General features: G+C 46.4%; 1 protein-coding gene across 8 annotated transcripts in view; it reads right to left on the bottom strand.

Annotated features, from left to right (window-relative positions):
- Positions 1-14,450, bottom strand: part of Fhod3 (formin homology 2 domain containing 3) — a 412,004-nt gene that overhangs the window by 34,377 nt on the left and 363,177 nt on the right. For all 8 annotated transcript variants that reach the window (XM_050134860.1, XM_050134859.1, XM_050134858.1 and 5 more), the window contains one exon: positions 9,653-10,530. In XM_050134860.1, coding sequence (XP_049990817.1) covers positions 9,653-10,530 — 878 coding nt within the window. The remainder of the gene's footprint in view (positions 1-9,652; positions 10,531-14,450) is intronic.

The raw sequence follows: 14,450 nt of genomic DNA on the forward strand, positions 1-14,450 counted from the left end.
GACATCCTCCCTGTGTGGCTTCTGTTTCAGTTTAGTCCTCAGGTCCCTGCATCTCCCCAGGGCCTCCTTTACTACCCAAATGTCCCGCACCCTTCACAGCAGAGTGTGTCCATCTTTCCGGTCCATGTGACCATCATACAGCTATCCACTGGAGGGTGGAGGAGAAAAGAAAGGGCCTGTGCAGAAAAAGAGGTATGAGTGGTAAGTAGGAAGAGGCCAAACAGGACGACAGAGAAGCAGAGGTGTCCTAGCAGCCTTGTAAAACCCTGTGATGGGGCTTTCCTGATGGCATGGGTGTTCCTCAGAGGCAGGCCCTGGGCCTACCTCAAGATGTTGGCTAGCATAGGGCTGGAACTCTATGTGCCTTTCAAACTCAATGTTTGTATTCCTTCTCCAAATTCACATGTTAGCCCCGTAATAGCCAAAAAGGTAGAATCTAGTATCAGAGGTCGCAGCCTTAAGAGGGAATTAGGCTTAGGTAAGGTGGTAAGAATGGAATCTTGACAATGGGATTGGTGTTCTTCTTATGGGGACACAGCAAGAAGGATGCCATCTGAAAGTCAGGAAGAAAGCCCTTGGCAGAATTAACCTGGCTAACATCTTGATCTTCAATTCCACAGGCTCAGGAACTGCAAGAAACAAACTTCTGTTGTTTAAACCACTGAGTATATAGTATTTAAAATATTTTTACATTTATTTATTTTATGGGTATAAATGGTATACCTGCATGTACGTATGTGTAGTGTGTGGAAGCCTGGTGCCTGTGGAGTTAAAAGGGTGTGATTCCTGGAACTGGAGTTATGATGGTTGTGAGCTACCATGTAGGTGCTGGGAATTGAACTTGACTCATCTGGAAGAACAGCAAAAGGAACCATCTCTCCAGCCTGGGGTATGGTATTTTATTATGACTGTCCTGACAGATAATCACAGGCTGTGACACAAGCCGTCTCCACTTTCCCCTTCAGCTGTTAGGAAGTCATATGTAGGTGGCAATAAAGGGACGCGGGAGGAGACTGGTCCAACAAGCCTCGACGACTATTCAGGTTCCTTTGGTGCAAAGGCATCTGGGAAGATGGGACCCTCTGAGGGTGGCAAAGATGAAGACGGGGGCTTCTCTTAAAGAAAATGCAGCCAGTGATGGTGGGCGCTTCTCACTAAGCAAGGATGCCAACGGTAGGGCAGCTGCTATGTCGAGAAAAGGCCAGGTCTGCAAGCAGTGACTCTCCAACTGCGCCTTTACGGGTCTCTGGGGTTCTGCCAGGCTCCAGGGAGAAAGCAAGCAGAAACGATGCCTTTGCGTTCAGGCTGAGAGCTGTCAGTGATGAGGCTAGATGAGACTATGTCCTGAAGGACCTCCCAGGCCAGCCTGGGGAGGAACTCTGACCACACCTGCAGACAACTGCCCTCTGGACTGCCCCTTTGAAGCTGCCTGAGCCCAGGGCGAGATGAGCCACTCAACGGGGACAACAGCAGAGCTGTGGTCTAAAAGGAGAAGCAGACCATGGCTCTGCAGACCCTCCCTGGTCCTCAAACTTAATTGCTACTTTAGGTCCTTACATATGTGTTTGGGTATCAACACATGTAGATTTCTTCATGAAGCAAACGACCGAGACCATCCCAGCCTGGGGAAGAGGCAGTGGGAACATACGTCATCTTATCAGTTCTGTGCTATTAGAGAACCCTGACAAACATGACCTCTCTCAAAAAAATAATAATTCTATCAAAATTCTAGTAAGATTTGTTTTATTATTTAAAAATCCATTCTAAAGTTAATAAAACACCATATTCATTTCAAGCTCAGCAATATACCTTACAATTCTTTTATATTTATTTATCTGTCTAGCTATTTTGCCTGTGTGTATATATTTTACCACGTATATTCTTGGTGTCCCTGGATTCCCTGGAAGTGAAGTTATGGATGGTTGTGAGCTACCAAGTAGGTGCTAGGAACTGAACCCAGGTCCTCTGAGAGAGCAGCAAGTGCTCTTAACTGCTGAGCCATCTCTCCAGCCACCAATATTCTTTTGTCAAGCACTAGTAATCTCTTTCTGAATGGCCATGGAGCTTTATGCACTACTGAGCCAGGCAGCCGGTGTGCTGAGACAGCGGATTGAAAGAGCCGTGCGGTAAATGGTACAGAAAGGCTCGTACAGCACAGCCCCAGTCATCCTCGCCAAAACTGAAATCCATGAACCAAAACCTTACGTGAAAGAATGGCGGCTAGCCTGTAACCAAATCAAGAAACAAAGTCAGGTGGAACACGGCCAGCGAGCAGCGGCATGGAGGACCCACTGAGGCCTTCTGTTAAACTGGGGGCGTAGCTCCCAGCCCCTGGCATCCATCCCAGCCTCCAGGCCTTGGAGTTGCTTTGGTCTGGACTCCAAATCCCAGCAGGCCAGTTCCTGACCCCTCCCTGGGAAGGGTCAGGACCACTCCCAGAGGGTATTTAAATGGGCTCCCAGAGGAGAAACTGGTGGTTCCGGGTTTGCATGGGCTTCCTGCTGTCCTGTCTCCCCGCCATGCGCTTGGCCACGCGCGAGTGTCATTCTTAATAAAACGATGGGCATTTTGATTTGGTTTGATGTGACCTAATTGGATTTCTTGCGCCAGCGGAGCCACCTTTCTTCTTATTTTTTTACTTAACATCTTCCTTCTAAGGAAAAGGTCAAGGAGAAAGCAAGCACAGAGGCACAGTGAAAAGGACGAGGCCACACCTAAGGGGACCCTGCCTTCCTGACTGCTATATGGCAGGTGCCCATCTCTGCTGACGGCTGTTTCAAGACATCAGTGGACAGTGAGATCAACGCTTGAACACTGCACGAGAGGTTTAGAGACCAGTCTAGTTTCCCAACAGTCCGTTCTGTTTGTTCTGATTTGGTTTCACTGATAAGATTTCTCTAGGTAGTCTCAACTTACTCTGTAGCCCAAGCTGTTCTCTAACCCATGGCCCTTTTCTCTCAGTCAACTTCCTGGCATCTGGGATAACAGACTTTGGGCACTAAGAGTCTCTTTTCCAATTGGCTGCTTGCCTTTACAGATGTATTTATTGTCCCTCTTTGCTATCTCTTTTCCTGAGCAGCTTTTGGGTGTCTAGTTCTCAAATGAGAACTTTTCATGTCCAAGTGTGAAAAGAGCATTCCCCCTCTCCCCGGAGGACCAGGAGGCCTTTAATGCTGTTCTAGGCCACAGGAAGGATGGTTTCAGCCTTAGTCCTTCATCAAAGATGGAAGACAGCCAACCTCTACCCTCCTCTTCAGCAAGTGTCAAGAACAGTCAGGGTGGCAGGAATGCTGGAGCAGAAAGTACCTGTTGCCCAGGCTCCAGGCATAGAGGTCTCAACTACAGTGGCTAGATGTGAAAACAGGGCCATCTCTAGGGTGCATCTGCTTTTGCATAGCAGGCGTGAGGCCCTGTGAGGGAAACAGCTGCGGGGCAGTGTTGGAACACGCTACTTTCCCAAGTGAACACCAAAGGGTTCAAGGAAGAAGGCAGTTTGTTTATTTCATAAGGGAGAGACCTTGAAAAGTCTCTAGGCTGTTTTAGCTCCAGAAAGCCTATTAAGGCAAGGTCCTCCCTTGAGAACCTCCATCTCCTCTTACCACCCCGCCCCCAGGACGGTCTCTGGAGACCTGCCTCAGGCCTAGAGGCCCTGCAGGGCTTGTTGTTCATTTGTTTTGCTCTTGACCAGGAACCCTGCAGGGAAAGGGTGAGATGTCAAACATGCCAAGATGGATGAGAGAGAATCAGAGGGTCTCCTGTATGTCCAGGGGAACAGAGACCTCAGAGAGAAGAGACGGGAAGGAACACAGGAGGGCAATACAACATTTTCTCTCAAGCTGTCCCAGAGGGGTGAGGGTCCAGTGTATAAGAAGACAAAACTGAATGTCTTTAGGACGAGGTTTCAACAGACAGCACTCGTGCAAAGGAGTTATAGGACCTCTGGGAAGCAAAGGAGGCAGCCACCTGAGCAGAGACTGATCACTGCTGAAGCTCAGGGCACAGACTATGGGCCAGGGGAGACAGCTGTTCACTGCAGCCCCAGGGGGTGGCTGGCTACCCGGGCTAGGGGTCCGCCTCCTAGAGCCAGAGGCCTGCACATCTGCTTCCCAGAGAGTAAAAGGTCACATAAGGTAATGTAAATGTTGACTGGAGTAGCTAAGCCATGCTAGGCTTAGTCGAAAAGGGCGCTCGCTGCAGAGACAGACGGCTGATGCTTCCTGGGCTAGAGATGTAGAATCTGGGCTTAAGAGCAGGTCAAACCGTTATCCCTAAAAGCCAATGTTTTGAAGCTGCAGATAAGGACTCCACTCGACTCTGAACAGTTATGGGGGGTATGAGGCCACATGCAAGTGTGATTGCACCCTGATTTCAGTAAACATTCCAGGGAAAGGAAAAGGCTCTAACTTCCCCTCTGAGTCATTCAGCTTTGGAAAACAGAAGGATGAAGATTCAGGTAGCAGGGAGAAGAGTCAGAAAGACATTTAAACAGTAGACAGTTTTCATTAAGCCTAAAGTCTGCTAAAATTCTGACACAACAGATCACTTCTTTGTTTTTTTGTTTGTTTGTTTCTGCCCTTGCAGGGATAGAACCCGGGGCCTTGCATACCTTAGGCAAGCACTGTACTATTGAGCTCTGTCTTGAGCTCACCCTCTTGAATTTTTAAAGAGTCGTTTTATTAGGAACAGAGGATCAAAATGTTTAAAAAGTGAACGCTGAACACACTGAACTTGTCACCCCAGAGGTGCGATTGAAAATAGAAACCCGTCTAGGGACATGATGCATTTGGAGAACTCCCTGAGTCTTGAAGAATGTCTCTGGGTCTGAGAGCACTTCCATGAAAGGCAACTGGCCTCTGCGCGAGCAGCTTGGCAGCCGCGCCGGAGACCCCGGGTTTGGGTCTGGTTCAGCATGGCCATTCTAGAAATGGTAAATCATGCCTCCCGACTCCCTGCTCACCCGCCAAGAATGACACCACAGCATATTTTCAAAACTCTCCCTTGAGAAACTGACAGCTACAAGGTTACAAGGTGCAAAGGTACAGATGTCACAAGGAAGAGAACACTAGAATTTTCCTAGTCTTTCTGCAAGAATCATAAAGAAATACACAGCAAAGCTTTCCAGCAAAAATATATAAATAAAAATAAAAACAAATAAAAACCTAAGTCTACATTAAGGCAAAAAAAAAACCCTCTTTAGTTAACAATAAGATTTTTAGTTGGCATGGTGGTGCGTGCCTTTAACCCCAGTAGGAAGGAGGCTGAGGCAGGGCAATTATTTTGAGTTTGAATCCAGTTAAAAATTATAAGACTGTCTTTAAAAAAAATGACGGGAGGGTGAAAGAAAAGAATTCTTTCCATTCCAGAACAGGCTTGCCTTATTATTAAGGGGAAAGTATTATTTTCCCATACTTTGGAGCCTCCGATGGCTGAGGCCAATGGCTAAACAACAGGATAATCTGTGTTTTCCGATCACTGAAAGCAGAGGACACAGACTCAGTTACTAACTGTGGTAGCACCACAGGCATAAAAAGCTGTGTTTCTAATCTCTACGTAGAATTTGGGGTTCCTGTTGTTGACATTAAGAACATAATGAACTTCTTTGTATTCCAAATATGAAGCACGGAGACTTTTTTTACTTCTTCTCTGGGAAGAGGCCAGATCAGGGCAGGAGGCCATGCTCACATGCCACGTTAAAGCAGGGGTTTACAACTGTGGGTCTACTCTATAATCTCTGAGGCATTTACAAATCATCCAGTTTAGGCCTACCAGGTATCAGAACCTGTAATCCCAACATAAGCAGGAAGGTCAACTACAAAGTTGAAGCCAGCCTGGTCTACACAGTAAATTCCAGGCCTGCCAGGGCTACACGTGTGTGGGGGGAGGGAGGGACAAAACAAGCAGAATCACCCATGCTGAGGCTTATACCTTGGCCAATTAAATCTCTATCTCTCTATTTCTTTAAAAATTCTGATAGTAGTTTCTGATATACTAAGAAACTTCAGGGCAAACAGTAGTTTCAATGTGAATGACAGGCATTTATTTGAGTACTTGGTTCTGTTAGTGGTACTGCTTGGGTTCGTTTAGGAGGCGTGGCCTTAAGAGGAGGCGTGTCGCTGGGGCTAACCATTTCCAGCTTGCTCTCTGCTTTGTGTTTTCAGCTCAAGCCCTCAGCTTCTTGTCCCTGCTTCCTTATCTTTGCTCTGCCATCATGGACTCTGACTCTCTGGAACTGGAAGCCCAAATAAATTCTCTATTCTATGGGTTGTTTTGGTCATGGTGTCTTGATAGAAATGTACCTACTACACAGAACCAAGCAAACTTCTCTAGTTCCATCTGGAGACCCTGCCCCAAATAAGCCCAAAAAACCACCGTGTCCTCAAAGACAAAACGGGTCCTCTCCTTGCCTCACTTTTGCTTTATCCAAACTTGCCTTGGTCTGGTAGTTAGTTGGGGTATGAAGAAGGTGTCCTTTGAGAGTATCCAGGGTCTTCCAGCCCCTGATTGGACAACAGAATTGGTAAGGACATTTCACAGGGTTCCTCATGTCAAGTCCAGATGCTTTGGGGACTCTACCTGACATAGTTCTCTGGAATCATTTGCACATCCACCACCACATCCCAGAGCAGCAGCAAGAATACGGCACGGTAAGGCTTCACCCAGGGCTCGTGTCGCCACACAATACAACGAGCAGCATGCAGTGAAAAGCTCCATGAACACATTTGCTGCCAAGTCAGCAAAGTGGGCTCTGTTCCACAAACTAGTAAAGAAACCAGGAAGGAAAGGCATCTTTCGCTCTCCTCGTGTTCATTAAGTGGTCCCCCCCAGCACTGGCTCTCACGCGTGAATCTGGGCTGGGGGTGACTGGCTAATCACAGCCATGCCCTACTGCTTTGGTCTGGTGTCAGCTTTCCAACAGAAACTAAAAGCACTTTCCTTTGTTATGCGCTGTCTTGTGGAGTCGATTTCATTTTGCTGTAGACCTTTGTTTGTAATGAGAACCTTCTCCTGCGCCAGGGTTCGGAAGTGCCTGTTTACAGCTGTGCTGCATGGAAATCTCAGTCAGCGATCAAAACCAGACGTGGAATCCGGTTAGATCCGAATTAGCAACATAGACACATGGGATCCACCTCTCCAGCGTGATGTCTAATATTAATTTGCATTCTCATTTCTTGTAACATTTTGCAAATTAGCTCCTGCTCAGATTTCCTTTTCTTTTTGAAGATAATCAAACAAGCACTAACACACAAACACACACCCAAAGGTATATGCTCCTGAGTCTCTTTGCAGAACATTCTGGAAGCAATTTAATAAATGTTTCAGTTTAGTTGTCCCTTGGTGTCCCTAAGGGATTCGTTACAGGACCACCAGAGAGTACAATAATTCTCAACTGCCTCACATGAAATGGATTTTTACATATTTTGTATATGTAACCCTTGAAACCCTCTAGAGTGCTCTAAATCGTCTCTGGATTATTAATAGCGCCTATCACGATGCATATGCCACGTACTAGCTATTGTATTGTTTCAGAAATAATGACGAGGAAACATTCTGTAAATGTTCAGCAAAGTTGCACATTTTTAAAAATGGGCTCCATCTGCAGCTCATGTGATCTTAAGATGTCGGGCCCGCCAGTGTGGGTGACTATTTTCCTAGGTCCCCACTTTACCAAACCTAAACACACATTTGGCCACTAGCAAGGCCTTTCCATATTTTCAGAGGTGGTCCCTACTACACGTAAGAACAGACTCGGGGTTAGAGAAAGGACAGAAGCCAGTGTCTTTTCACCAACCAGATCAGCCACAGTGAAACCAAGAGAGGAGGGGGATGGGTGAAGCAACAGGCTCATTGGAAGTCTTCTCGTGGAAACTTAAGCTCACTGCAAGAAAAGTAAAACATGGCTTCACTACCAACCTGCTGCCCTTTTCCTTCTCTGTCCTGAGGCCACGGGCAGCCTCCCCCCAACAACCTCCAGGGTATGAACAACTTTCAGGAAGCCAGCAGCTGAGCTAGCCAAACGAGCACAGGAGGAGGAGACCAGTTCGTGAGTGGGTCCGGCACAGTGCATGAGGTGGGTCATAAGAATACTTGACAACTGCAGGCTGCCAGCTATCGCTCAGCTGGCCTTCTCCACAAGGCCAGGTTGACTGTATGAAGTGGGAGAGGACATGTGGGCACTCAAGTGCTACGTGACATCAGCCTGAAGAGGTCAGGACATGGTTACATTGAGAGTAGATGTTCAAGATTTCATCCCCAAGTGACATGTTCTGGAAAGAACAAGGTCTAGGCCTGCTTAAACCAAAAGAACTGGATTGGTGAGCTTACATTAAAGCGTAGGAATTGACTTTTAAAGTAAAGAAGCTTTAATTCTGACTTAAGGAGGCTTCTGAGGCAAGAAATAATTAAAAGTCACACCTTCTCCAAACCTGGGGAAACAGACATGGGGATGAACAGCAGTGGCAAAGGGTGGCAAGGAGTTTGAAGAATCTCCACATGGACTTAAAAGAAGACTGACCCATGACTGCCCCCCCCCCCCCCCCCNGTTCCTCAGCATCACCCAACAGCCATGGCATCTCCATAGAAACGCATGCATACACACACGCGCGTGCGCACACACACACACACACACACACACACACACACACACGCAAACCCTGAGGTTGCTACCTTGTCTTGTCTTCAGAACTGGTACCTGACTCTTAAGCCTGGGAGGCCAACTCAGCTCACATGATGACGAAAGGCTGAATCGACCAGGGACTACAATCAACTCACAGTGACAAGCTCTTACATCTTTTCCACTGCAGGTGTCCAACCTGTAGCTCAGAATAGCTATGAATCTGGCTCAGCATAAAATCAAAAATGTTACTTAAAACATTAAAAACTTTTGCAATTGTTCGGGTGACTCAGTTGCACGGTTCTCGGGCATGCGCTTTCTCGATGACACCATGCTGCACCTGTCTACATTAGACTTTAGAGAGTACTTTCTCATACCCCAAATTCCTAAGAGAAGGTAGCGTCTAGCCTGTTTTAAATGTTCACTATACCCTGACTTACACATTTTGTGGGCTGAGATACAAAATGGAGGCATTATTGAAGCACTTCCCCGTGGGAAATACGATCCATTGTGCAATTTCTATATCAGAATTTGCTGACCATGGTGTTATGTTCAATCATTTTATTATGCTCCCCATGAATAATTGTATATAAAACCAGCATTAACAATACTGCAACAGTGATGCCTGCAGGTTCTCATGAACTCATAGAAAATAAATTTCAGTATGTCAGCTTGGAGAATTATCCAAAGAGACTAAATTATTGTCTCTAAAAATCACTGAGTGGCTACAGCTAAGTTTAAAGCGCTTCTATGATCCCTAACTTGAGGTGACATTATATGAGTACATTCAGTGCATCCAGGAAGCAAACAGGTTCAGTTCCTCAGGAGAGCACTGCTATTGCTCCTGGGCTACAGGGCCATCCATAATTAGCCATTTTGCTTTTTTCATGGGTAATCTGGTGTGCTACTGTGCATTTTTGATGTAGCATAGATCCAAGGAATACCACAGCTAAAGCAGCACAAACTAGCATGCTTCGTCAAGAACCAACCTGTCCAGCTCTTCTCCTCTGCTAATCAAGGACATGCCAGGGCCCAGCCTACCTTGGTGACAGACAGCTCCTTAGACTTGGACTCAAACAGGTGCTCTAGTCTGGAAGTGTCCACCTTGATGGGTTCCAGTTTTGACCACAGGAATTCCCTGCATCGGCGATTGTTCTTATTCGGCCACTCAAAGGGCCGGACTTCATTCCAGAATAGCCGGATAGTCTTCTTTTTCTTGGTGAATGCTGGCTGACCCCTGGGTACCTGGGACCACCCTAAGCCCTGAGGAGTGTTGAACATAGGAGAAGCCAATAAATTACCGGGGACTGGTGGGGGAGGCACAGTGTCCAACAGCGGCGGAGGGGGTGGGGGTGGCAAACCCAGAAAGGTGGGAGGGGGTGGAGGGGGTGGCCCTGGGGCTTCACGGGGGCCAAGGTCCACATCTAGAACATCGATGTCATCTTCCTCCCCCAGATCAGTGAAATCCATGTCTTGGATCCTGAGCTCCCTCGGATTGGCCATCAGCTGGTCCCAGATGTAATCAGACTCAGTCTTCAGCTGCGTAGGGGTCGTGTCTGGGACCTTGTCCTGAGACTCTGCCTCGGGAGACGTGGACCCTCTCCCCAGGTCCCCACTGTTGAATTTCTCAGCAAAGGCCTTTACACTGCCCCGGTTGTCCAAGCAGCCAATGTCCACTCTCTTGATGCTCTCCTCTGGGGCCTGAGAGTTGGCCTGCAGGGTGGAAATCCTGGTGGCGAGACTGGCCACTGCCTCCACCTCCTGCACAGGCCTCCCGGGTTCGCCGTCACCCTTCTCCTCTTCATCTGTGGACTTTCGGTTATGGGCATACAGCATGTCCAGCATGAACCTTTTGCTGGTAAGGATGTCGCCACACTGTCCATTCACACCCACATCCTGAAGGCTGGTGGACCATAGACCTGAAAGGACATGGGAAGGAAGAGGTAAGAAAGGACAGGGCCTCCATTCCATAAGAAAACCAGTTATGCATGAAAACAGGTGGACACACAGGAGCAACTCTGAAGAAAACGCGAGAAAAACAAGGTAATCAAAGCAGATGTTCACAGCCGACGACTCACTCCAGGTCTCCAGACTCTTCCAAACGCATGCACTCCTGGTTCGCGCCTGCACTATGTAACTTCCTCCCTTTCTTCTGCTGTGGCAGGGGGGCAGAATCTACCTCCACCATAGCTAAGGGATGCCCGTCCTATCTAGACGAGGGAAGGCAGGAAGTACCCGCCTGGTCTAAGGCAACTAAGCGCTAGAAGGACGTCTCTTCCCTGGCTCTACACAAGGCCATCAAGTTCACAGTCTCATCTCCAGAGGACTTAATGCTACTTCCTCCAAAATGCTTCCCCACGGCCCCTCTTTCCCTTCACTTGCCTGTACAGCTCATCCTCTGAGTTGTCTTGCTTCTATAGTTTACCAGTTTAACAGATGAGGTCCGAAGGGGTCTGCCATTCAACCTCCAGCCTCCTACCTGCATGTGAACTCAGTCACAGCCTTTCTCTTGTGACAGTCCACAACTGGCCCTTAGTAGGACTCTACGTATGTATTAGGACAGCACTGGGGTAATTCTCTGCCCTGCTTCTTCCATGACCCTCTCATCAGTGTTTCCTGCCCCTCCCACTAGGTCCTCTCTGCCCCTCCCACTAGGTCCTATCTGCCCCTCCCAGGAGGTCCTTCCTTTCTGCCCCTCCCACTAGCTGGTCTTTCCTGCTCCTCCCACTAGGTGGTCTTTTCAGCCACTCCCACTAGGTCCTATCTGCCCCGCCCAGGAGGTCCTTCCTGCTCCTCCCATTAGGTCCTTTTCGCCCCTCCCATCCCGTAGAGTTTTCCTTTGGCATTGATATTAATCATGTATTTTCCCATCTTACAACCTCTCTTGACTCCTCTTACATCTCCACCACACTCCCAACTTTTGATAGGTTCCTTTAAAATAATGTTGCTTCTAAACACTGTTTTGCTCACTGCTCCCTCTGCTTTGTGATCCTTCCCAGGCAGCGCATCCAGGCATCCTGCTGATAAACCTTCCTGCCACAGCCAGAAGCTAGCCTTGCTCCCCATGCCCCTTTCTTGCTCAATCCCAGCTCAAGCCAGCATGGCTCTCCTTGCAAACAGGGACACTGCTTTGATAGCAGATAAGCCGGTCTTTCCCAAGAGATGGTCACATTCTTTCTCCATTGTTTGGGAAATGCTGGCTTCTCTTATTATGACAACAGGGTGGTTAGTTTTTAAAAAGTTGGTCTTCTTGCTTATTTCTTTACTCATTTTAGTCTTGTGTACATTTGGGGTATGGGGGTGTATGTATGTGTGCCTTTCTTGATGGCTTCTTTTTTGAGGGGGGTGAGTCTTTTGTTTGCCTGTTTCCTTTTTTAAAGCGAAAGAAAGAGGAGGGAGTTGGTTGGTTGAGGAGATGGAGAGATCTGGGAGGAGTTGGGGGAGAGAAAAGCATGATCAGAGTATATTGTATACAAAATTTGCAATAAAAATGGTTTTGTATAGGATGCATACAATAGGTGAGTTTCTAAAAATCCACTGCTAATCCTTTAATGTAAATAACGACTGAAATGTTAGGACTTAAATGTGTTGTTTTATTTATTTCTTTTGTTTTTCTTCCCTTGGTTTCCAGTCGGTTGATTGAACATTGTTTTTTTTTTTTTAGTTCACCCTGTTTTAAATAGTGTTTTAAAGTAATGACTCTACATATTATTTTTAGTGGTTGTTCCATGTGTTACAATAAACACCCCTAAATTATTCCAGTCTACTAGTACTAGTTTAACAATATAAGTTACTCCATCTACCTTCTGTCAGATAGCATTGAGACTTTCATTTCAACCCCCAAGCTTCTTCTCAGTAACCTCTGGGAAGATTGTGTTCTGAGCACACAGCTAGGAAATAAGGGTTCACAGTGAGCAGGACAGATATCCCCAGCTCTCATCCAGCTGATCATCAAGTATCATATAGCAAAATATGATAAATATGTCCAGAGCTGAACACACGTTCTATCGGGAACTCACCAAGGCCAGCTGGCCTGGGTCTGAAAAAAGCCTGGGATAAAACCAGTCTGGCTGAACATAGTGGACAATGAGGACTACTGAGAACTCAAGAACAATGGCAATGGGTTTTTGATCCTACTGCACGTATTGGCTTTGTGGGAGCCTAGGCAGTTTGGATGCTCACCTTACTAGACCTGGATGGAAGTGGTTGGTCCTTGGACTTCCCACAGGGCAGGGAACCCTGATTGCTTTTTGGGCTGACGAGGGAGGGGGACTTGATTGGGGGAGGGGGAGGGAAATGGGAGGGGAAGAGATAGAAATCTTTAATAAATAAATATATATTAAAAAAAAAAAAACAAAAAGAAAGGTGCCTGAAATGAGTTGGATCTCTTCCAAGCTTTACTTTGGGTGACTACAAATTCACTTCTTAGTAACAGATACAATGGTGCTAAAAGTAGAATTTGGGGCATTTTAAATTGTCTCTAATTTTAATTGTCTTGGTGACTTTGAGGAACAGCAAAAGCTGTCATGACAGAGTGGCCTTGACTCGGCTGCTAAGGAGACTGTGAACACTGTGGAATTTCAGGAACAGTAAATTTCCACAGATGAACTAACCATCTTCCCAACCCTGGAGGGATGCAGAGGAGTCTCCAGGAACTCCAGTTTCTGCATCTATACACTTGGATCTCACTTGCTCTTTGTGCAAAATTAATAGTCGGTCCCTGGGAGCTCAGAGGTTCCATTTTTGCAGTTTTCCTTTTTTGGAAGAATGTTACATGCTCAGATCCAAGAAAGTTCTGTTCCCTGTTTTAGTTTTCCTAATCCAACTTGTTGATGTGTTTTAGGCTGCTGAGCCCAACTATGATGAATAACTCATAACGCTACTCATAATACACAAAAATCGGTTAGTACTAAAGCGACCCAGAACTTATCTTACCCCGACACTGTGATTGGAATTCTGTTAAACTTGAGTAGCACATCTAGTGTTTAGAAATAACTATAATACTATTTTGAGGAAACTAAATAGTACTTCTCAGCACATATGTATCCAAATAAACAGGCTCTTTAGTGCAATACGGTCTAAGATATATACTAATAGTCTTTGAGTCTTGTTACATCATAGTGATAAATCATTTGTAAAGTCAAATTCAATAGCATGTTCTAACTGGGAAAAACCTAGGCAGTAACTGTCTTGACTAGGTCATTGATGGATCTGTTGGGAAAGAGAACAGTTTCATTTATTCACTAAATCTTCTGGGCTTCAGAGACTATAGTATCAATTCCTGGCTCATGGTACAGAATGGCAAGGGGAACTTTGGGATTTGAGTGTGGGCTCTGATGTGTGGTTAAAAGAAGGCCAGAGCATAGTCCATGCCTTCACTAGTAAGGGATGCTGTACTTTACCACAAGTCATGGATGAGAAAAGCAAACCCAGTGCTGTCACTGATAGTACGAATTACCCTCTGAACCAAGTTCTAAAGACCCAGTGAGGTCCTTCGCGGCCAGATACACAATCTAGCTTTCTACTTGGTCCCTGACTGTAAAGATCTCAGTCGTAAGTGAAAGGAATGGATTTCAGAGGTAACACCAAAAAGACAGAGTAATATAAGGAAAACACATAGGTAATATTACAGAGTGGGTCTAAGTACAATGTGTAACACTACACCTAAAGCCTGTATGTGCTGGTCCAGTTTGTCAAATTCTCCTCCATGCACTGTTAAGCACGCTGTTTGACAAGTACTCAATCAATTTCTTTGCTGTATCTATTTTGGTGGTGGTTTTAAACACTTCCCTCCAACAAGTCTTCTAAGGGAACAGACAACATGACAACAAACCAATGG

This window comes from Alexandromys fortis, unplaced genomic scaffold (genome assembly GCF_014885135.2).
Source record: "Alexandromys fortis isolate MF-2015 unplaced genomic scaffold, M_Fortis_MF-2015_v1.1 scaffold_25, whole genome shotgun sequence".
NCBI classification, from domain to species: Eukaryota; Metazoa; Chordata; class Mammalia; order Rodentia; family Cricetidae; genus Alexandromys; species Alexandromys fortis.